At 44.6% G+C, this 21,696-nt stretch overlaps 1 protein-coding gene across 2 annotated transcripts; it reads right to left on the minus strand.

Moving 5' to 3' along the window:
* Positions 1-789: 789 nt before the first annotated feature.
* On the minus strand, positions 790-21,426 carry IRF6 (interferon regulatory factor 6). 2 transcript variants are annotated; one of them, XR_012432636.1, is made up of 9 exons: positions 21,231-21,426; positions 17,251-17,322; positions 16,520-16,696; positions 11,674-11,878; positions 10,617-10,745; positions 7,318-7,476; positions 5,540-6,067; positions 4,712-4,830; positions 790-3,709 (listed from the first exon to the last, which is right to left on the minus strand). XR_012432636.1 is itself a non-coding variant. In XM_005540712.4 (9 exons), exons 3-9 carry the CDS (start codon positions 16,691-16,693, stop codon positions 3,485-3,487), a joined length of 1,404 nt encoding a protein of 467 aa, XP_005540769.1. In that variant the 5' UTR covers positions 16,694-16,696; positions 17,251-17,322; positions 21,231-21,426; the 3' UTR covers positions 790-3,484. The 2 variants fall into 2 exon arrangements, 1 of the variants encoding a protein (XP_005540769.1); XM_005540712.4 differs by having other exon boundaries at positions 5,540-5,932.
* Between the last annotated feature and the right edge of the window lie 270 nt (positions 21,427-21,696).

Here is a 21,696-nt window from a genome sequence, read left to right on the forward strand (position 1 = left end):
GATTTGTGTCTGTGGAAATATGTTTTGTCCAGACGAAACATACCTCAAGGCAATTAACATATTTTGCAGAATAGCCTCACCTGTGGGTGATGCTGAACCGTTTTAATTTTTTTTAACTTGACTTCCCTAAATCCTACATTTGAGAGGCCTACAAGAACAGCTCTCTAGGGAGGGTGTGAAGGTGTGAGTATTCACTTTGAACAAATATGTGCCAGTCATGCTGCTAGGCCCTGGAGGTATTGCAGTGAGCAAAACAGACCAAACCCCCACTTTCATGAGGCTTAAGTTCATGTCTACTGAATCCAGTTTGCTGATTTCAAATAAGAAATGAGAAGTGACGACACAGAGGCTTTCCAGTTAGGTCATTACAAAGAAAAAGTGTTATTTCACGTAAGAGTTAACACCTTTTTAACTACCAGCAATTTGAACCATGCCACAAAGGGAAAGGATTTCTTGAGAAAACCCCAATATCTAAGGAAATGGCCCCAATTTATTTATACTTGGAGCAGGACAGAGATTAAGGGAACAGTGGACACCTACACTGTAGTTGTCACTCCTGGGTCTATCTTGGTGGTGCCTTCAGACCGTGAAAAGTGAACTGTAAAGATGGGGTCAACATGGGAGGAAGACCAGCTTATAGGAGTTACCAGGCTAACACTGTCTGGTTCTTAGCTCAGAGGGAGTCAGAAGCTGAGTGTAGAAAGTAGTCTTCTAATTTTAGAATGTTTTCCTTTCCCGCATTTATTTAATTTTCCCATGGTGGTTAACAATAAATCCCTAAAAGACTGATTTAGTTCATTCATTTATTCCAGCAACAAATATTTGAGAACACACCGTGTCCCAGACACTGTTCTAAGGACTGGCAGCGAAGTCCAAGACAAACAATCCCTACCTTCAGCAAGTTTGCAGTCAAGCAGGATACAGATGCTGAGCATTACAAGGGAAATGATTATTCTGAAAGAGGAACTATGGGGTGCTATGGGAACATATAACCAGGGACCTAATTATATGGGAAAGGGACCAGCCCAGATCCAACACTTGCCCTCCCAGTTTACCTCCAGTAGGTTCTTTTTAACTTGAACTAATCTTGTTTGGTGGGGTAGACGGTGAGGAAAAAGAAGAGCTAGTGACAAAATCTAACTCCCTTCTCAGTCTTAAGCATAATGAAGGCAAGGGAGTAGAAGATATCAAGGGAGTGAGTGGTGGTGGCCACCAAAGGAGATAGCAGACTGAGGCCCTAAAAAAAGAAAGGAAACCTAAATCTATCCAGCACTCTCCCAGCATTCTGAAAAGGAGCCAAAACAAGGAAGAAACTGGGGTATCTAGTGAGGCCCTCACAAATCACTCATCCATTTCTCTGACATGTTCATAAACTTTTCGCAGTGGTTACAAACCAAAAGCTTGGTATTTCTTGGCACTTTTCCAATACCCTTTACCAGCTCACATTATCTGGGCTCCCACCCAGGCTACAGATAGCCTGGCTGTTAGCATTTCACAGAAGGGATACAGACTGGCCCAGATTCAAAAGCTACCCTTCTAATTTACCTACAGTGGGTTATTTTTAACTTTGAGCTCCCACATAGAGATGGGGCAGCCAAATATCAAGACCAAATCCCTCACTTCACCTGCTCAACAAAATGACCCAAAAAATGTAAAGTTTCTGTGCCATTAACACTTCCTGGTCCCTAAAAGCCCAACTTTTCCTCAAAGCTGGGCACCTGACCTTTAGCCAGATTTCTTAATCTTGTCATGCTTTTCGTAATAGCATGGGTAATGCTTTTCATAATAGTAAATTCCACCAGGTCTCTTAGAAACTCTAAAACCAAAGCTTAAGAACTTTAAATAAATAAGTCCTCGTGTCACCACTGATTATGAACTTTTAGTTTTTAAAATAAGGCTAGCACAACTTTTGAGTCATTTTGAAAAGTAGGAGATGGCCTGGTTTAAAGGTACCAGACTAGACATGGGCTTCCTTACTACGTCCCGACACAGACAGAAAGGCGTCACTATTCAAGAGGACTGGGGCTTGCAACCACAGATTACCATCTTATTTGCCATTTAGGTCCCAGATTGCTTGAGCCCAGGAGTTCAAGACCGGCATGGGCAACATAGCAAGACCTCATCTCTACAAAAAAAAAATTAGCCAAGCATCATAGTGCACGACTGTTGTCCCAACTACTCAGGAGGCTGGGGCAGGATGATTGCTTGAGCCCAGGAGCTTAAAGCTGCAGTAAGTGGTGATTTGCCACTGCACTGTAGCCTGGCAACAAAGCAAGACTCTGTCTCAAAAAAGAAGAGAAAGCCAAAATGGTTAGAGACTCAGCAGATGTTTCCAGATAAGATCAGTTTGTGACAGATAGACCTGCATTGTTCTATACCACTCTTTACCTTCACTGTTCACACTCAGATAACTCCACTAGTAAGGGAGACAAGCAGGTTCCTGCTATGTGAGCCTTTCCAGAAGAGTACTGCCCAGCCCTTCTTCATCCCTGCCTTAACACACCCAAAAACCAATATCTTTCAACTGCAAAAAATCTAAATTATACTGTCCCTTTTGTAGTCAGAGAAGTATATCTTAGATCCCCAGCTCAGTCTAGCTCAGAGAAGAAAATAAGAAAAATAGAGCTCTTTCCTCTTAAAGCTACCACCTGAGTCACATACTATCATCTACCCCCCTCCCCCAACCCCTAAACACACACACTGGTATTTGAGTGGTAATATGGTAAATGCCTGACAACCTATTCTTCCACAGAATCCCTAGGCTTTCTGTGTCAACAGCTTCCCTTTAGAAGCCAAATTTGTGAGCTTTCACTCCACAGGCTGGGTGACTTTCAGACTTTGGCACCCATTTCTATTTAGATATCAAGCATGGTTTCTAAGCAACCAGCCAGCCAGCTCCTCTCCCTCTCACTTCCCCCATCAGGGAGCCAGCTTACTATACTAGCAGAACAGGTCAAACAGAGCTTGATCCTGGACAAATCAGTGCTTGAGGAAACTTTAACAAAACCAAGGAAAAATGTGGTACAAGAACAATGCAGAAGGATTCTGTTCCAGGCAGTTTAGCCTTGTACAAGTAGAAGAAGGTCATCGAGTCTGTTTTAAAGCTGTATACAATTTCAGGCATCATTCCAATCTCTTCACTTTATAAGCAATAAATCTGAAGCCCAGAGGTTAAAGGACTTGTTCAAGGTCACATTGGCAGCAAAGCTGCAGCTAGAACCTTGGTGTCCAAACTCCCAGGCCAAATCTCCTTCTACTGTGCTACATCATACTACCATTAGGAGATTTGAAAAAGAAAAGCAAAGTCTGAAGGGTGATTTTTCCATAAATTAAATCAGCTTTAAATCTAGGCATACTTGGAGAATCACAGACTTCTAACACTGTTAGAGAAAAGAGAGATTTAAAAGCTGGTTAAATCTAAACAATAAAAAAATCCATATATACAATATTATAAAAAAGGAAAGGAAGAAGATGGCATTCACGATTATTGAGGAGGCAGGGCAGGGGGGAGTTGCATGCTGGGGGTGGGCTGCATGGGCTGCCAGCTCTCCTGGGTTTGAAGGATGCGGTACAGCTGCTTCAGCTGAGCAACGATGTTATCTTTGATGTCTGGGGTTGAGATCTGCAGGCGGACACTGCCACTATCAAAGGATCGTGTGAAATCACCAGAAAACATCTCGTAGATCATCCGAGCTACTACTGGAATGACCTGTTCAAGACACAGAACATAGGTGTATCCTCTCAGGAAAAGGTATTTTTAAATAGCACAATGGACCCAAGATTGAAGGGCAGACCAAAGAGGCCCTGAGGAAGCCCCCCCATTCTAATGTCTAAATAAAGGATATGCCTTCATCTCTCTGGACCATCCTCCTGCCAAAGCTCACTCTGGAAGTTGGTTCAAATGAAGGTAAAGAACCTAGATGTAACATTAGGCTACATGCCTAAATAAATGACTGCTTACTTTGCAAGACTTTTAACAAAATATCATCTATTGCTTGCCTTGCTACACAACTCCAGGGGCAAAGCCCAACTGGCCTTGCTGCCACTTCCTAGAATAAATTTATATTCCTAAAAGTAACTCAAAAGGTTTTTCTAAGAAAAGCTGGAAAGGGCCAGGTGTGGTGGCTTATACCCATAATCCCAGAATTTGGGGAGGCTGAGGCAGGAGGATCACTTAAGCCCACGATTTCAAGACCAGCAGGGGCAACATAGTGAGACCTCATCTCTGCTAAAAATAAAATTATGCCAGGCATGGTGGCCTGTGCCTGTAGTCACAGCTACTTGGGAGGCTGAGGTGGGAGGATCACTTGAACCTGGGAGGTTGAGGCCACAGTGGGCTGAGATGATGCCACTGCACTCCAGCCTGGGTGACACAGCAAGACCGTGTCTCCAAAAAAAAAAAAAAGTGCAATTTACATTGTGTGTGTGTGTGTGAAGAAAAGCTGGAAAGGGTCATATCTGTGAGGTTTCAGCAAGACTCTAAGGTTAGTAAGAGAATGAAAGACAAGATCTCCTCTAAATCAGTCACCCATTTTAAGGACCCTGCCTTTTCCAGCATGGTCCTACTGCACAAACCTGAGTCTGTTACCCCATCTGATGAGACTGAAACCTACATGGGCTGATGGATGCTTGATGAAGGCTCAACCCAGACCTGGGGCCTAAAGCATTGGCAAAAAGGAGAAGAGTTGTTGACACAGCCTTATCTTCTCACCTGAACCAAGATGAGTTTCCTTTCCAAGGGTTTCCCATCTGGCCATTCTTCCCCAAAGCATAAGTAGATCTCAAACGGTGGCTGCTTTTCTATCTGTCCTTTCTGGTGGGCAATGAGATCTGCAGAAAGTGGAAGAGCAAGTTTGGTATACCGGGTCATTCCACATGCACTCAACAAATACCATCTTTTATGCTGTCCATTACAATAGTCACTAGCCACAAGCACTCACTAATTTTAAATTAATTAAATAGTTCCTGGGTCACATTAGTCATATTTACATGCTCAATAGCCACATATGGCTTGTGACAACCATACTGAATAGCACAAATATATTGAACAGTACAAATTACAGAGGGTTCTCTTGGACATCATTGATCACAACTTGCGGTCCAAACCACATTGTAAAAAATTCACATCTCAGTGCTTTCCCCAAAACTGCCTGCTTGAATTCACCACTCAGATAATTCCCAAAAGAACATGTGCTATTCTGAATATGACAAGCAGGATTACCTTCCAAAGTTAAAGACAAGCTGGTAACATTTGAGATGTAATGACAGGGCTGTCTCATTCTTCTGCCATTGAAAGAGCCACAACCAACTTAAAAATGACTTCCAAGTACGTATCTTTGGAGTGAAACTCCCTTCTTTGTTGCCGAGGTCACCTCCAATTTTTAGAGCCAAAGTTCTGTTCTCCCTTGACCTCCTCCAGAAGAAATTTTTAAAGATCTTTGCCATGCCAGGAAAGCAGGGAGGTGAAAGGCAGTCATGGTGGAAGGAATGTACTTCCAGAGAATGATTCCCACCATCAACCTTCTAAGAAATGACTTACCGCTAAGGAATGTTTCCAGACAAAATAGCTTGACCTTCTTTTGTCTCTCAATCAGGTTGGGAGCAACAAGTGATGGGGCACATGGCCCAGACCAGTACACCTTGCACTGGCACAGCCTGATGGCATAAATGGCGTGACCGCTGACCTCCAGGATCAGTCCTCTGTCCATGACGTCCAGCAGCTTGCTAGTGAAGAGCTTCTGCTTCTCATTGGTAATATGCTCAGGACCTGGGAATTTGACCTGCTCCAGGCTGACAGGACCAAAGAGCTCCTCCTGGTCAGGCATGGGACCCAGGTCCCCATAGAAGAGTCGGCAGCCCTGGGGGTTGCTCACGGTCATGGTCTGCCCGTACTCCTTCCCACGGTACTGAAACTTGATGTCCAGGTCAGTCACTGCAAGGTTAGAGATGACAGTGAGAGTCCTGCTTCACTGCTCTGCCTGTTCATCCCTGTGACTCATGCAATTCCATTAAGATCAAGCCACCTTTCAACCAGCATTCAGGAAGGCCACTGCCATAGTTATCCTTCCTGCAATAAAGGGAGACATCAACATATCCCTGGAATATTCACTCAAAAGGCTGCCTGAAAGCAAACAGTTCAAGGTCCATCTCAACTATTTCTGTTCAATCACCACACCCCAAGGGCTACAATTTCATCAAGTAAAGTGGTCCTGGTATCCCCATGCTATACTGACTGAGTCTTCACACCAGTGGTCATTGGAAGGAACTAAAAACTAAGGTATCTGGTTTGTGTATCATTTTTAGCTTATTGTTTAAAGAAACTTGAGGAACAAGAAGCAATACCAAACAATTTTTCTGAAAATGACATGTGAGCACACACACTGGGGATCTGTTCTAATAATATACCATGAAAGGACACAGTTCACATCAAAGTTAATTTTTACTCAGCAAATCTCCATTGAACCCAATAGCCCTTATCAAAGCTAATTAGCCTCTTGGACAAAATTGTATTAATAGCACTCACATGCCTACCATGTATAGTGTGAAAGGGAGACCCAGGCAATGACATTGATTCTTCATTGAGATAAATTCGTACCAAATTCAGAAAGAGGTTTTTTCTGTAGGTCCTAAAGTCTCTCAAAATCCAAGAGCCTCCTCTACCAAATCCATGGCCATTAACCTCCCTGTTCCACAACTAACCTTGTCACTAAATCCCCCTGCCTGACTGATAAACCTGGGCCTCCTACCCACCTAAGACCTGAATAACCTGGAGCTGGAGCTGTAACCAATCAGAGCGTCCCTATGGGCAAGTAAGTATCAGCCAATGTTTCTTTTCTTTTTCTTTTCTTTTTTTTTTTTTTTTTTTTTTTTTTTTTTTTTTTGAGACCATGTCTCATTCTGTCACCCAGACTGGAGTGCAATGGCTTGATCAGCGCTCACTGCAGCCTCGACCTTCTGCCTTCAAGTGATCCTCCTACCTCATCCTCCCAAGTAACAGGGACCACAGGCATGCACTGCTATGCCCAGATAATTTTAGAGTCTCACTATGTTGCCCAGGCTAGTCTCAAACTCCTGGCCTCAAGCACTCCTCCCACCTCAGCCTAGGATTACAGGTGTAAGCCACCACACCCAGCTGGGCCAGTGTTTCTTTACTTCTTCCCTGGTGACTCATGGGCTAGCCAGGAAACAGAAATAGAAGGTGCCTCTGAGACAGGTAGTTTTTCAATGCATGGCAAAGAAATTAAGTCAGAAAGCAGGACAGGAAAGAGTCTGTAATAGGAGCAGAAGGCCCAGCAAGAAAGATAAGGTCTCACTTACTTGGGAGAGAGCTGATCCACAGTTCTGGAGAGCTATAGAAGGGCTGTATAGGTGCCTGGGGTACTTCCATCTCCAGGGGTTCAGTTTTGGGCCACACTGCCTCAGGGCTGCAGTTGCCCACACTGCAATTACCCACACTGGCTGGCGCCATGGGAGAACCTAGAACAAAAGCATATGGTGAGCAGACAATGCACATCACTTGCTGATGCTCTGAGAACTCACAAGGTCAGTAGACAAGAACTAAATACTGAACCCTGACCCACTGTGATCTTCCAGCCCATCAGTGATTCCCATAACTAACACAATAAGAAATAAGCTTCCCCTGCTCCTGCTTCCTAATCATATTATTTCTCCCACAAATTCATAGTTTTAAAAACCTTTGTTTGCTGAAAATTAACTTAGACAAGTGAGTTTTCTCTGGAGGTTAAATTATAAGGAGTAAGAGATTCCATACTGTAAAATTTGCCCCAAGCAATTAAATAGAGGTTCGTTGTCTTCCATAAAATGAACTCAACTGAATTAGCTGATTAGCTTCAAGGAAGTGTTAATGCATAGAAATTCCTTTAAAAACAAACAAATACTTTTACATGCATAAAATGTCTGGAAGGATACTCAAGAACCTAGAAGGATCTGACTCCTCCAGGGAAAGAAATGAAGGTTCAGGGACAGGATAGAAGGAGAACCTTTCCACGTATTTACCTTTTTGTACCATTATGAATGTCAACCATGTGAAAGTATTATTTATTCAAAAGGATCCAATTGAAGGTTTTTTTTTTAAAAAAAAAAAAAAAAAAAAAAGAGTATTTCCCTGCTACTGTCAAAGGTGACTTGCTCCAAAGTCTACAGATTTCTCCTCCTAGCCTCACCTCTTAGGCATCTATTCTTCAACAATTCTTCATCCTCTGGCCCAACAGCTCTGAAATCACAAAGGTTAATGTTTCTTTGACCCTTTGTGTATAAGTCTGGTTAAATTTACATTCTCATTTTACTTTTATGTTTTTCATATCTATTCTACAACTTTCCAAAAAAGGATTAAAGGCAGCTCAAAACATAAGGACACACAAATGCTAGCTTTAATAAAATAGCAACAGAAATAGGAAATCAGGATCCTGGAAATAAACTGCATCCTTTTAGGGGGTGAGAATAACAGAATGAGTCAGCCAGACATTTGGGAAAGGATCCCACATTTCTATTTTTTTTTTTGTTTTGTTTTGTTTTTTGTTTTTTGTTTTTTTTTGAGACGGAGTCTCGCTCTGTCGCCCAGGCTGGAGTGCAGTGGCGCGATCTCGGCTCACTGCAAGCTCTGCCTCCTGGGTTTACGCCATTCTCCTGCCTCAGCCTCCTGAGTAGCTGGGACTACAGGCGCCCGCCACCGCGCCCGGCTAATTTTTTGTATTTTTAGTAGAGACGGGGTTTCACCGTGGTCTCGATCTCCTGACCTTGTGATCCGCCCGCCTCGGCCTCCCAAAGTGCTGGGATTACAGGCGTGAGCCACCGCGCCCGGCCTGATCCCACATTTCTAGATGTTCAATTTCACTAAGTGAGAATATAACATGTGGCAATGCTTTGTTTGTTTTTACTTTTATTTTAGTTTCAGGAATGCATGTGCAGGTTTGTTAAATAGGTGAATTACATGTCCCGGGGTTTGGTATAGAGATTATTTAGTCACCAGTTAATAAGTGTAGTACCCAATAGGTAGTTTTTTAATCCTCATCCTCCTCCCACCCTCCGTCCTCAAGGAGGCCCCAGTGTCTATTGTTCCCTTCTTTGTGTCCATGTGTACTCAATGTTTAGCTCCCCCTTATGAGGGGGAACAAGTAGTATTTGGTCTTCTGTTCCTGTGTTTTAGTTCACTTAAGATAATGCCCTCCAGCTACATCCATGTTGTGGCAAAAGACATGATCTTATTCTTTTTTATAGCTGCATAGTATTCCATGGTATATATGTACCACGTTTTCTTTATCCAGTCCACCATTGATGGGCATTTAATTTGATTCCATGCCTTTGCTATTGTGAATAAGTGCTGCAATGAACATACGTGTACATGTGTCCTTATGGAAGAACAATTTATATTCTTTTGGGCATATATCCAATAATGGGATTGCTGGGCCAAATGGTGATTCTGTTTCAAGTTCTTTGAGAAATCACTAAACTGCTTTCCACAGTGACTGGACTAATTTACATTCCCACCAGCAGGATATGTGTTCCCTTTTCTCCATAAACTCATCAGCATCTGTTATTTTTTGACTTTTCGGTAACAGCCATTCTGACTGGTGTGAGATGGTATTTCATTGTGGTTTTGATTTGCATTTCTCTAATGATTAGTGACGTTAAATATATGGCAATATTGACCTGGAAGATCTCTATGAAACTTCTCTTTACCCACACTTGGTTGCAAATATATAAGTGGAAGGATAAATGAAGGAGGGCCAGTGGATAGACAAGTGTCATTTCCTGATTCTGAAAGGTAGGGGCATCACCTAGAGTAGGGTACCTGAAAATCCTAAATAAATAATCTTGATATCCTAAGTTTTATAGGTGGCACAAGTTATCTCATTTTGACCCATTGCAGCCAGGTGGTACTAAAAAGACAATGAAAAACTGGTTGGCTGGATATCCGCAAGTCATTTGAGTAGGAGCATTTCAGTGGACAAATCAAGTAAAGATGCTGCAGAAGAGTAATTCAACATGTGTTCAAGTATCCTCAGAAAATGCAGTGGGAGATTCAGTACCTGCTCTGTCACACAGTGGATTCTCAAGCTCCCAACTCAATTTTCCTGGGAAGCTGGATTCAAAAGCCCACAAAAGGAAAGTCTGTTGCAGATAAATCCTATCAGAGCCTAGAATTATCAGCTACAAACATCACAAGTTTCCTGTGATACAGCCTAAGCAGAGTGGTCCTTGTTAAGGAAATGACACAGAATTTATACCAAGAGAAATATTAGAAGAGTTTGCCCGTAACTCGTAAAACTGACACTGCACTTGGCCTGAAGGAAATTGGCAAAATGTATAACTGATGATATATTTGTATGTTGGGTTAAGAATGAATTCAAATTTTTTATTTCTTTGAATTAGCACATAAGCTTCCGAAGATGTTCTATTGCCTGGAACCCACCCAACTCTACTGGGATAACTGAGACAGCAGGGAGTTCCTCACCTCTGACTCCCACTTGCTAACAGTCCAGCAGCCTGGACTGATCCTGCTTTCAGGGCAGTGGTGGCCAATGTATTGACAGTTCCAAGGTCAAAACTACTTACATCCTCCGTATGTCTCTGTACCACCCATCATCCCCACTCACCATTGATGTTCAGGAAGGGGAAGGTGTCCTGGATGGGAACATGGTGCTGCGACTGATCCAGCTCATCTTCCTCATCTTCTTCATCCACATCATTATCCTTCTCATCCCAGGGAGCAGACCCTGTGGATCCTACCCAAGATACACAAGCTCATAAGTGAGCCATTCAGGTTGCACTGCCATCCCTGCAGCTGACCCACCATTCAAGCTAGGGACTGCTATCCCAGAGGCTCCTCAGGTTCAGTACACACCCTCAATGTCCTAGCTAAAAAGAGTGAGAATCAAAGGAACCAACACTTCTCTCATGGAAGGACCTCCCTGGATTCACTGGAGCATGTATCTAAATTATCTGGCTGTTAGTACTTGTTAAGTACGGAGTTAATTGGAGGGATTAGGAGATATTCTCTTATTCAAAGTATCCTATGAATTAAACGATCACTCACCCAACATGTATAAAGAACTTATTACCCTGATCTTGTCACTATTGTATGTACCAAAACATCACTATATACCCAATGAATATGTACAATTATTATTTGTCAATTAAAAAAATTTTTTTATAGATCATGTTAATTTTTTTTTTTACAGGTCATGTTAATTGATTCTCACAATAGCTTTTGAAGTAAATAGGAAAGCTGAGATCCCATATTTTAGAGTTGAAGAAACTGAGGCTCACAAGAGGTAAAATGACTTGATTCAAGTCCTACAAGTAGTAAAGTGATAAGGGCCAGGTTTAGAATGCAAACCTAAGCTTTGATCCCTTCTCCTTCAAAACTACCTGGCCTCTTGAATCCCAAGAGAGGCTACTTTTACAGTAGAACTGTATACCCCTCCACTTTCTAATGTTTTAAGTAACTAGGCTAAAAAACATACCCCTAATTAAGCAAGATTTTGCTGAGTTTGAGTCTTTTGTTTTCTATGTCCTTCCCAGAGAAAGGCTTTCTTGCTTTATCCATCTTAAACTTTGTAAATCAGGCTGTTTTCAAGTTGACAATCTCTTAAGAGTCCAGCCGAGAATCTGGCATACTGCCCACCTTCTCCCCAGCACCTGGGGCCTCACCTGGGTTAATGATCGAGCCCTGGGGCTGAGGGATGTCACACACTTGATATATCTTCACTGGGTTCATGGGCACCTCCTTGGTGCCATCATACATTAGGTTGAATTCTCTGCTCTTATTGAGAGCACAGCGCAGCTGGGCCTTCCATTTAGCTGGATCAGGGTCATCCACTCCTTCCTGGTACTTCCCTGTCTCTACAGCCCAGGCCTGAGAACAAGAAACCACAGTGAGTCCTATCATTGCCCAGAGCCACTGCAAAGCGTGTGCTTGCCCTTTCTCATAGATACACACACACACACACACACTCTTGCATGACTGCCCCACCATCCCAACCCCAATTTACAGAGACTGTAGCAGGAAACACTGCCCTTAGGACCAGGCAAGACAGGTGTCTAAGTGAAATAAAGCCATGTGCAAACACAATATATTAAAAGGAGGAGCCTTATCGCAAGCATTGGTACCAGCACTCATCAAGACGACAATGTTCTAATGAAGGGCTGAAGATAAAGTTTGGGGAAAATATGCACCAAAGTGCAGATGGTAACTCTGGATAGCAGAATTTCAAGTAACTTTTTTCTTTGCTTATTCATTTTTGACATGAGTTGCTTATATGACAATAGATAAGACAAAGAGGCATGACAGAGGATATGAAGAGTTTGGCCTCCTGGGTTCCTTCCCGTCAGTCTTCAATCTAATACATAAATAAAGAATTGTGGCTCACTCCTGTAATTGCAGCACTTTGGGAGGCCAAGCCGGGTGGATCACGAGGCCAGGAGTTCGAGACCAGCCTGACCAACATGGAGAAATCCCGTCTCCACTAAAAACATAAAATTAACCAGGTATGGTGGTGCATGCCTGTAATCCCAGCTACTTGGGAGGCTGAGGCAGGAGAATCACTTGAACCCGGGAGGGAGAGGTTGCCATGAGCCAAGATTGTGCCATTGCATTCCAGCCTGGGCAACAAGAGTAAAACTCCATCTCAAAAAAAAAAAAAAAAAAAAGAATTGTAGAAACCAAGTACCTTTAGGAGGGAAGGAAACACACTGGGGGTTCAGCTTGTCCCACTGCCTGAGGGCCTCAAGTCCTAAAAAATCCACACCCCTTACCTTTCCCTATCCTCTCAAACTTCTACTTCATTAGAAACATCATGCTGTCAACCACACCAGTGGCTGGCAGCATGGACTAAAACCACTTTGACTCCTTCTCTCTGGTTTTCAAATATGGAAACTCACAGCACTTTCCCCAGACAAGAAGAAGTTAGCCTTCCCAGTGAGGAAATGAAAAATCTAAGCCGCTCAAGTCATAGACCAAAGTGCTCAGGAGCAAAGCAGGGAGTAGACACCTAGCCCTACTTTCGGCTCTAACAGGCATTCTTGTTTCTGCTCATAGGATAGCCACTCTCCCCCATTGCTAACAAGTTCTCTGATCTCTTTGTGCAGGAGTACAACTTGTTCTGATGCCAAAAAAGTAGGTGCCATTAGCAGAGAACTCAAGACAGGAAGCACACACCAATGTTTTCAAGCTAACAGGTTATTTGACTTGTCCAAACCCAATCCCTTCCTGATTCTGATCATAGGCTTCTGCCTCAAGCTGAAATTGAATTTTTCTGCCCCATCCTTCAAGAGCTCTGATCTCTTTCAGTCACCCCCTGAAGAACCTCACAGTCATGAGGAAGTTCCCTCAAAAGCTAATCTAAATCCTCCTCCTCCAATTCGGATCACTTCCTCTTACCATCTTCTCAGATTCCGGTCCCTCCATTGGATTTGTGGTACGGAATGAAGAAGTTTGGCAACACTGTGCTGCCCCAGGTGGCTGAGCAGACACTAGGGGGCCTAACTGCTGCTCCATTCTATCCAACCCCCTACAGGAGATTTCAATTTCACTGGTCACTGGTATCTGGAAGGCCTATCTCCAGTTACCTGGCAATACCTGGCTGCTGCCTCCCCACATTTTCCTTTCCGTTTGTTTGATCCTCTGTGTGCCCACGCTAAGTCTGGCCCCACCCAGCTGACTTGGGCTATGAAGACTTTGGCAGAGGTCTGCACATTTCTGTGGTTCCCTAAAGCCCTGCTTCTCCGTAGAGAGCAGCCAGACCAACCCAGAACCACAGCCCCAGCCTTCCTGCTCACCACACAGCCATCCCCAGGACCCACCCAGATTGCACTGGGCACCCAAGGCTGATGCAGTGAAGAGCCGTATCCTTTAAGACTGGAACTTTATAATCAAGAAAGGAGGCCAGGCCCGTTGGCTCATGCCTGTAATCCCAGCACTTTGGGAGGATGAGGTGGGTAGATCATGAGGTCAAGAGATTGAGACCATCCTGGCCAACATGGTGAAACCCCATCTCTACTAAAAATACAAAAATTACCTGGGCATGGTGGTGCACACCTGTAATCCCAGCTACTTGGGAGGCTGAGGCAGGAGAATCACTCGAACCCAGGAGGTGGAGGTTGCAGTGAGCTGAGATCGTGCCACTGCACTCCAGTCTGGGTGACAGAGCAAGACTCTGTCTCAAAAAACAACAACAACAACAACAAAAACAAAGCAAAACAAGAAAGGAGAGCCTAGGTGGAACCATGTGGCAATCATTGTGATTTATAAACATCGCTTGTTCAAACCCATTCTGAGTCTTGCTAGCAAGAGATTCTGATCACTGTGCAGGTCCTTATTTCTCTTCCTAAAGAAGAAATAATCTCTGCATTTTTATAGCGCTTTACAAATCCGTTTCCATACTTTATTTCACTTGATTCTCACAGGCAAGACTACTTTCATCCCCATTTTACCAAAGAGGAGCTGAAGCCCAGAGAAGTTAACTTGCTCAGGGCTACACATGCAGCTGATGGTAGTAGAATTTGAGGCTAGTTCTTCCAATTCTTGATCAGAAAGGGCAGTATAATGGGGGTTGGAATGGAGACAGAAAGTCAAGGGTTCAAATCCTGCCCCCACTACTTACTGGGTGTGTGATTTTGGCAAGTTATTCAATCCCTCTAAGACTTAGCTTCTGCATCAACAGCATGAAGGTAATACCTCCCTTACAGGGTTGTCATGAGAATTAAAAGAGATAATGGACACAGACACTCATTTAATGTTAGTGCCCACCTGTATATTCTGCTAAAGGCCATCAGAGCTTGGTATCTGTGAAAGCACCCTCCCTCTGCACTCTGCAAACAGATGCACAGATATAACTAAAACAAAGTCACCTCCCCACAGCCCAATTTTCCTCAAGCCCCAAGCATGCAAGCCCAAAGCATCACTCTCATGAGTAGGGCTTTCAGGAAATAGCCTCTTCCCCAGGGCCAGCCACTGTCAGACATTTGAACAGCAAATCCAGTTTCAGACCATGGCCACAAGAGGCCAACTGGGCCAAGATGGGCCTGCGCCCTTCTCAATGCCAACTCCAATAATTGGTGCTGGTTTATAGGTACTAACCTTGTCAACTTTTATATTGTTATTTAAAATCTAAATTAACAGCAGTCATTTACCTTCTAAGTACCTTCAGGCCAATTTTCTCTCTGCCTGTCCTCTCTACACCTGACATAACTGAGTTGGGTGGGAAACATCCCAAGGATGGCTTTCTTTTGAACCCTGCGCTCACATTTTCTGCCCTTTCCAAACCCAATTTCAGTAAGGACCCAAGGCATGAATCTTGAGAGGCCCACAGTAGAGACTGTATTTCACTGGTGACTTCTAGCTTATACTCAAAGAAGAAAAGGGCAAACAAACTAACTTCTCAATGTCTTGGGATGCAGGAACTAAAGCTACTCATGAGATGGAAGTGACCAAGAAAGAAGCTGGTCTGGAGCAGAGGCACAGCCTCCAGTGTTTCAAACTATGTGACAACCTTTCCCACAACAAGCCTGTCCACCTACTTCTGTCTTAAGTCAAGCTTTGGTTTCACTTAAATTTTGTAAAATGTTATGTGATTAAATCTTGTTTTCAGTTAAATAAAATGACTGTCATATCAGTGCTATTTCTTATTTTTGAAAACATTCATAAAATTAAAACTTATAATTAAATCACCTTTAATTTTTAAGCAGCAGTTATAGATGGGGCAAAATATTTTAACTCAAAAGAAAAGCTTGCCAGGTGCAGTGGCTCATGCCTGTAATCTGAACACTCTGGGAGGCTAAGCAGGGAGGATCACTTGACCCCAAGTGTTCAAGACCAGCCTGGGCAACATGGTGAAACCCTGTCTTTGCAGAAAAAATACAAAAATTAGCCAGGCATGGCGGTGTGTACTTATAGTTCCAGCTACGTGGGAGGTTGAGGTGGGAGAATCGCTTGAGCCTAGAAGGTCAGGGCTGCAGTGAGCTATGATCATGCCACTTGCACTCCAGCCTGGTTGACAGAGCAAGACCATATCCCACAAAAAAAGAAAAAGAAAGAAAAACTTGCTGAGAGTCCTCTATACCAACCACATAGGCTATACTGTGTGCCTGCTAACACCTGATAGTTCTGTCCTGGTCTGAGTATCCATTGCCAGGCCCAAGCACCTCTCTGCATAGCAAGAGCTCTGAGTGATTGAGGAGGAAGAGTCAACTGCTGACCCTAGCTAGCTTTTGAAACAAACACATCACTACAATCACTAATGAGAGTTTTGGCCAACCCCAGCTGGTATCCTTTGGGATGTGATTGAGTACCTTCAACCAGTGGGAAAGAACAAAGGGCTTCAACCATTGCAGATATGCCTCCAAAAGAGGAATTACCATGCCTGCAGAGTTTGGGCACCCCCATCATAAGCATTCTCTCTGTTTCACCAGAGTTTTAGATCTAGTATATTCCCCAGGCCAAAAAAAAAAAAAAAAAAAAAAAATCCAGAAAGGTCTGATGGTAGAAGAAGTCCTTTACCTTAAAAATGGTATTTTCCTCTTCTTGTTGAGGGCTATGCCGGGTGGCATGTTTCCAGGGAATCTGGAAGCGTTTAGAGTCCCTGTGTAGCCAGATGAGCCCAGGGTAGAGGCCACTATCCACCTGGGCCACCAGCCAGGGCTTCAGTCGGACTCTGCGGGGGTGGAGGGCCATGATCTGGGGGATCAGAGGGAGAAATGGGAAGAGCAGAAGAATTAGGCCAGCCACTGGGAACCCTTCCCAGCCACCGTTCCCATCTACTAGAGCTACAGTTTCACTAGATTACAGCAAAGAAACTAAATATGGGAATAAACTGTGCCAGGTGGGAAAGAAAAGAGGTTAAAAGGTCCTTTTTATTCTGATTCCAAAGCCATTTATACTTCATGCTTTAGCCAAATCAGACTTATCATGCAAGTAGATCACATTTCTTCTATTTAAATCCTGAAGCAGAAAAATAAAAAGATGATGTCATCCTGCTGGAACACAGTCCTTCCTGAAGCACCAAGGACTTTGGAAGAGAAGGGAAATTGTTCTTTTCAATCTCATCTCAGGAGAGGGAAGAAAAAAGTTATGGAAACAGCAACAACTATGTAAGTGAGAAGCTGAAGCATGTTCTCTTTTTAAACAAGACAACTAAAGGTGAATGGGAATATTTTAGAAAGAAATGACAGCACCATGATGAGGGAGAAGTAGGTGAGGGGTAGATCCTGGACTCCAGAGTCTTCACTTACATGGAAGAGCAGGCAGTGTGTTCGCAGGGATCTGAAGAGTTGGCTTGTCTTTCCCTTGACCGCTCAAAGGTTCTGTATGGAGAAAAGGGGGGTCTCAGATGGTTATCCATACAACAATCTAGTGTCTGGGAGAAGGCTTGGGAACATTGGCGACAAAGGTTCTGAGAATATGTCTCTGCAAATAAGTTCTGGTAAAGCTCAGAAGTCCTAGAATAACCAAATACTAAAGTACTAAGAGTACTTAGAGTACCAAAAACAGACATGAGACAAGCTTTGCATGGCTAGGACAGCCTCCTCCCTTGGGTCTGTTTATCTCCCAATGAAGCCTGGAGTGAACTGATTGGTTGCAGGAGCCAGCCTGGGTAAAGTCTGCAATTGATTCTCGTAAAAATACATGGGCATAGCAGATAACATTCAAGAGCAGCTGGCACTCACGGCAGAAAATAAAAGCCTTCCCAGATTAGGTGACTGATAAAAAAAGAGTCACTGGAGAATTGTTTATCTGAGATGTTCTGTTGGACTTTTTGGTGTTCTTATTTTGTTTTTACTTAAGATGAGAATGAGATGCCTGGAAAAAGAACACTCATTCAACAAATATTTGTTCATCAGCTACTGTGTGCCAAGCACCGTGTTAGTTACTAAACACTAAAGCTCTATGTTCCTTCTTGAGAATCTCCACATTGGAACTTCTCAAGCCCCAAAATGGCCTGAGGAGGAGTGAAAGATAAATAGGTCACCTTCATACCCAGAAAGATCCCTACCTAGATCACAGTTCTGAAACCAAACAACCTTACAGCAAAGAAGCTAAATATGGGAATAAACTGTGCCAGGTGAGAAAGAAAAGAGGTTAAAAGGGTCAGCTGAAGGCTCCAACATAGAAGAGCTTAGCTGATGGGGTGGCCCATAACACCACTTCTCTCCCCAGCCAGACTCCCAACAAATGTGAAAAACCCAAACCTAACTCAGCATCTGGCACTTTAAGAGCAAGGCAAGACCTGCTCTCACCTGAGCTTTCTGACCCAATTACCAAGTCCTGCAACTGAAACCTTCCCCCTGGGAGCACAGTGGGTAGGTGAGGTTGGCATGCAGTGTTCAAGTGCCCCCACGTAGTTGGCCTTGAATTGGGTGTTTTGTAGGGCAGCATGTGAAACCATCAAACCATGGAGTGCATTTACACCTTATAAGGAGGAGGGAATGCATATTCTCTCAAGGGCTAGTTCTACCTTCTGCTCCCCAGTCCTATCACTACTAAAAGGGGGATGGAGCAAGAGAAGGAAAAAGAGGATAGAGAAATAGGCACCATCCAGTCAATCTAGTAAAGAGCTTTTGAGAATTTCCATTGCAATACTGGTAAGTGCTGTGTTTGGGCCTGTCAGACATTAAAATCCAACTCTTGACCAATAGTGGACTTGAAGAAAAGTCCAAAAGGGCTTATTGTAGTTGATCCAAAACCCATCTTGAAAAAATTAAGGCAATCAGGCCAAGACCAGGAGCTGCGCCTGATGATGGGAAAGGAGAAGCAGCCACCCATAGAGATCAGTGATTAAGATCTAGAGCCCTGGGTTCTCAGTGTTCTCCTAAGATGGAACTACACATGAGCAGCCTTGCCTCAGCCCCATGGAAGGAGCCCCAGCCTGCCCTCCTCCAAGCCCATGCCCTGCCTCTCTTACTGTAAACCCTCTCCACCTTCTGAAAGTCAGCCAAGATCTCCCCCACCCACCACCCAGTAACTATAACTCTAAAAACAGGCAGAGATGGAAAAATTGAAAACCCAAATGACCGAGACGGAAATGGTTCATTACGTCACAACCACAGGCTGCAATACCAAGTAGCCATTAACAACAGGCATCAGAATTTTTATTATACTCAAGGAAATATTTACAATATGAAGTTGTGGGGGCAGGCGGAAACACAGTATACTGTGTAGCACTATCTCCATCTTATAACATAGCACATACTTGCATACATGTGCACATACACACAGAACTGAAAAAAGGAAATACAACAATGCAACAAAATATTTGTAATGGTTATTGGAATTGTAATGGTGATGGAATTATGGATGCTTTTTACATTCTCCTACATACGTTATACATGATTCATATTTTCCTACAATGATATGTTTCAACTTATAATTTTAAAAACTACAAGTAATATTTTTTTAACCTCAGGACAGTAAGACATTGCTTATGAAGGATGGTAACAACAATCCTTTGTATCTGTGTAGGCTTTACAATTTTTACATGAACCTTTACCTAACATGTCTGGTTTCATCCTCGTGAACCTGAACGTGGTATTACTATCCCCATTTTACATCTGGGCTAACTGAGATGCTTTATCTCCTAAGTCAAAGTGTTCTGTACCAAACCTTGTCACTGCACCCTGTCTTCTATGTCCCTCTCATCTTCTAGGCACCAAGAAAGTAAACTAAAAACATCAGCAAAGATTCCAGCAGCATAGAGGGCCAATAAAGTGACTGAGGTGGAGACTGCATAACATCCACTCTCAAACACACCTAAATCAGAGTTCTCTTTCTAAACACTCTTACCACCCAAATCCCAATGCCTGCAGAACCACCTTAGCCTAGTTGAACTCATCTTGGTATCTCTAGCTGCCATCACAGCAAAATGCAAGGCCTATGTCTCTAACAGGTATTTAACCAGCCAAAGGACAATGATGCTAACCTATGTATTCCCCTCACGCTGAGCATAGAGGAGGGACACTTTCAGCCTCCTCAGGGCACTAACTGTCCTCTCCCATACGCCTATTCTAGGGAGCAGGTACTCCATAAACACCCTCACTGCCACCTCCATAGCCCCTCCCCAGACTAGTTTCCAGGGGCACTGCCACACCAAAGCCGAGATTTGGCCATCAGTGGTTTTGCTCAGGTTAAAACACAAGCCATTTCTTGCAGACAAGTCTTAGCAGTCCCAGTTCTTCCCTTTCTCCTGAAGGAAGTGAAATGCCATCCTCTAAGTTCCGTTCCTCAGGTTTCCCTGTTTAGTTTAGCCCTGCTTAGGGGTAAACTCCGGGCGTCTAGTCAAAATGTCTACACCCTTCCCCCCTGCTGGATGGAAGTTGGGGGATGACAAATGGGAGTTACAAGGTATTGAGTGCCACTGTCATACGTCATACACGTCTCATCCTAAACCACACTCCTGGGTCAACACCAGCTTTCACCAATCCCACCCAAGCACCTTCCTCACTCTATCCGTCTCCTTTCCCTCACTTCCACTCTTGACATCCACCAAGAGAACAGGTTGCGACAGGGTGACCCCTTTACCACAAAGCAGGCTGCCTGTGAAGAGTGGCACCTCAGGCCTCCTTTCCAAGTCAGGCCTGGGAGACTTTCCCCATTCTCCACACAACCCTCCAGCCCCTTCGGGCAAAGAGGGCCCACCCCCAGAGCAACCACACCCCAGCCCCACCCTCCCCAACACCTAGCTCCGCTCTTTGGAAATCCAAGGGTGTCTCCCAGGCCCAGGGCGAAGGGCCTAACTGTGCCAAACAGACTCAGGAGGGAAAACAAACCGCCAATGCTCCAAAGCTCCTGGCCACCCTCACACCAGTTTCTCAAAACGCCCACTAGGACCAAGGGCCTGCGGACCTGGGAAGTCCTCTCTCTGGGACACAGGGGCCAGCGGCAAGTTGGTAAGAATGAAGGGGGCGCGGTGCTTTAGATCTACCGGATAGTGGGGTTGTTGGGGACCGAGAGCAGTTCCCTCCGCTTCGGCGGTGGGGGTAGGGAGAGTAGGCACAAGTGTAGATTCGAGAGGGGCCTAGCGCTACAGAACTGAGGCTGCCCCAAAGCTATCTGGAAGAGGGCGACAGGCACCCAACCCCAGTGTGTACGCACCCAAACACACAGATGCCCCCGAGCAAGTTCTCTCACCCCCCACAAACTCCGGCGACGGGTCCTACCCCACCCACGGGGGAGCCTCCCCTCCCTCAAGCTGGTCCTCAGAAGTTGGCGTCCCCACCTTTGCTCAATCTGTCCACCAGAAGCTGACGTCCCTCCGAACCAAGTCCGCAGCGAAGATCACCCGTCGCTACCACGCTCCTCGACGTCTCAGCCAAGGGGCGCCTGGCTCTACCCAAGTAGGGACTGCGGGTTCCTCTCCCCGTCCCGCACCAGCCCTTACCTGCCCGGCCCAGGTGCGCCGAGCTCACGTCAGCGCCTCGCCCCAGGACGCCGCAGCCCTCGCCTCCGCCAGGCCACGCCTCCCAGGTGTGGCCACGCCCCCCGGCATTCGGGATTGGCGAGTTGCAAGAAATATGACACTCCGCGTTTCTGGACGGCCCGGCCCAGCGGCGCCCGCCCTCTGTCCCACCCTACTCCCCCGCTTCTAACTCCGGCTAAGAAAGTCCCACATTCAGCCTAGCCTTACGCCTCAGGGCTGGTGGTCCTGGGAACTGGAAGTGACTGGGAGTTCAGATCTAAGTCGA

This window comes from Macaca fascicularis, chromosome 1 (assembly GCF_037993035.2).
Source record: "Macaca fascicularis isolate 582-1 chromosome 1, T2T-MFA8v1.1".
Taxonomy (NCBI): Eukaryota; Metazoa; Chordata; class Mammalia; order Primates; family Cercopithecidae; genus Macaca; species Macaca fascicularis.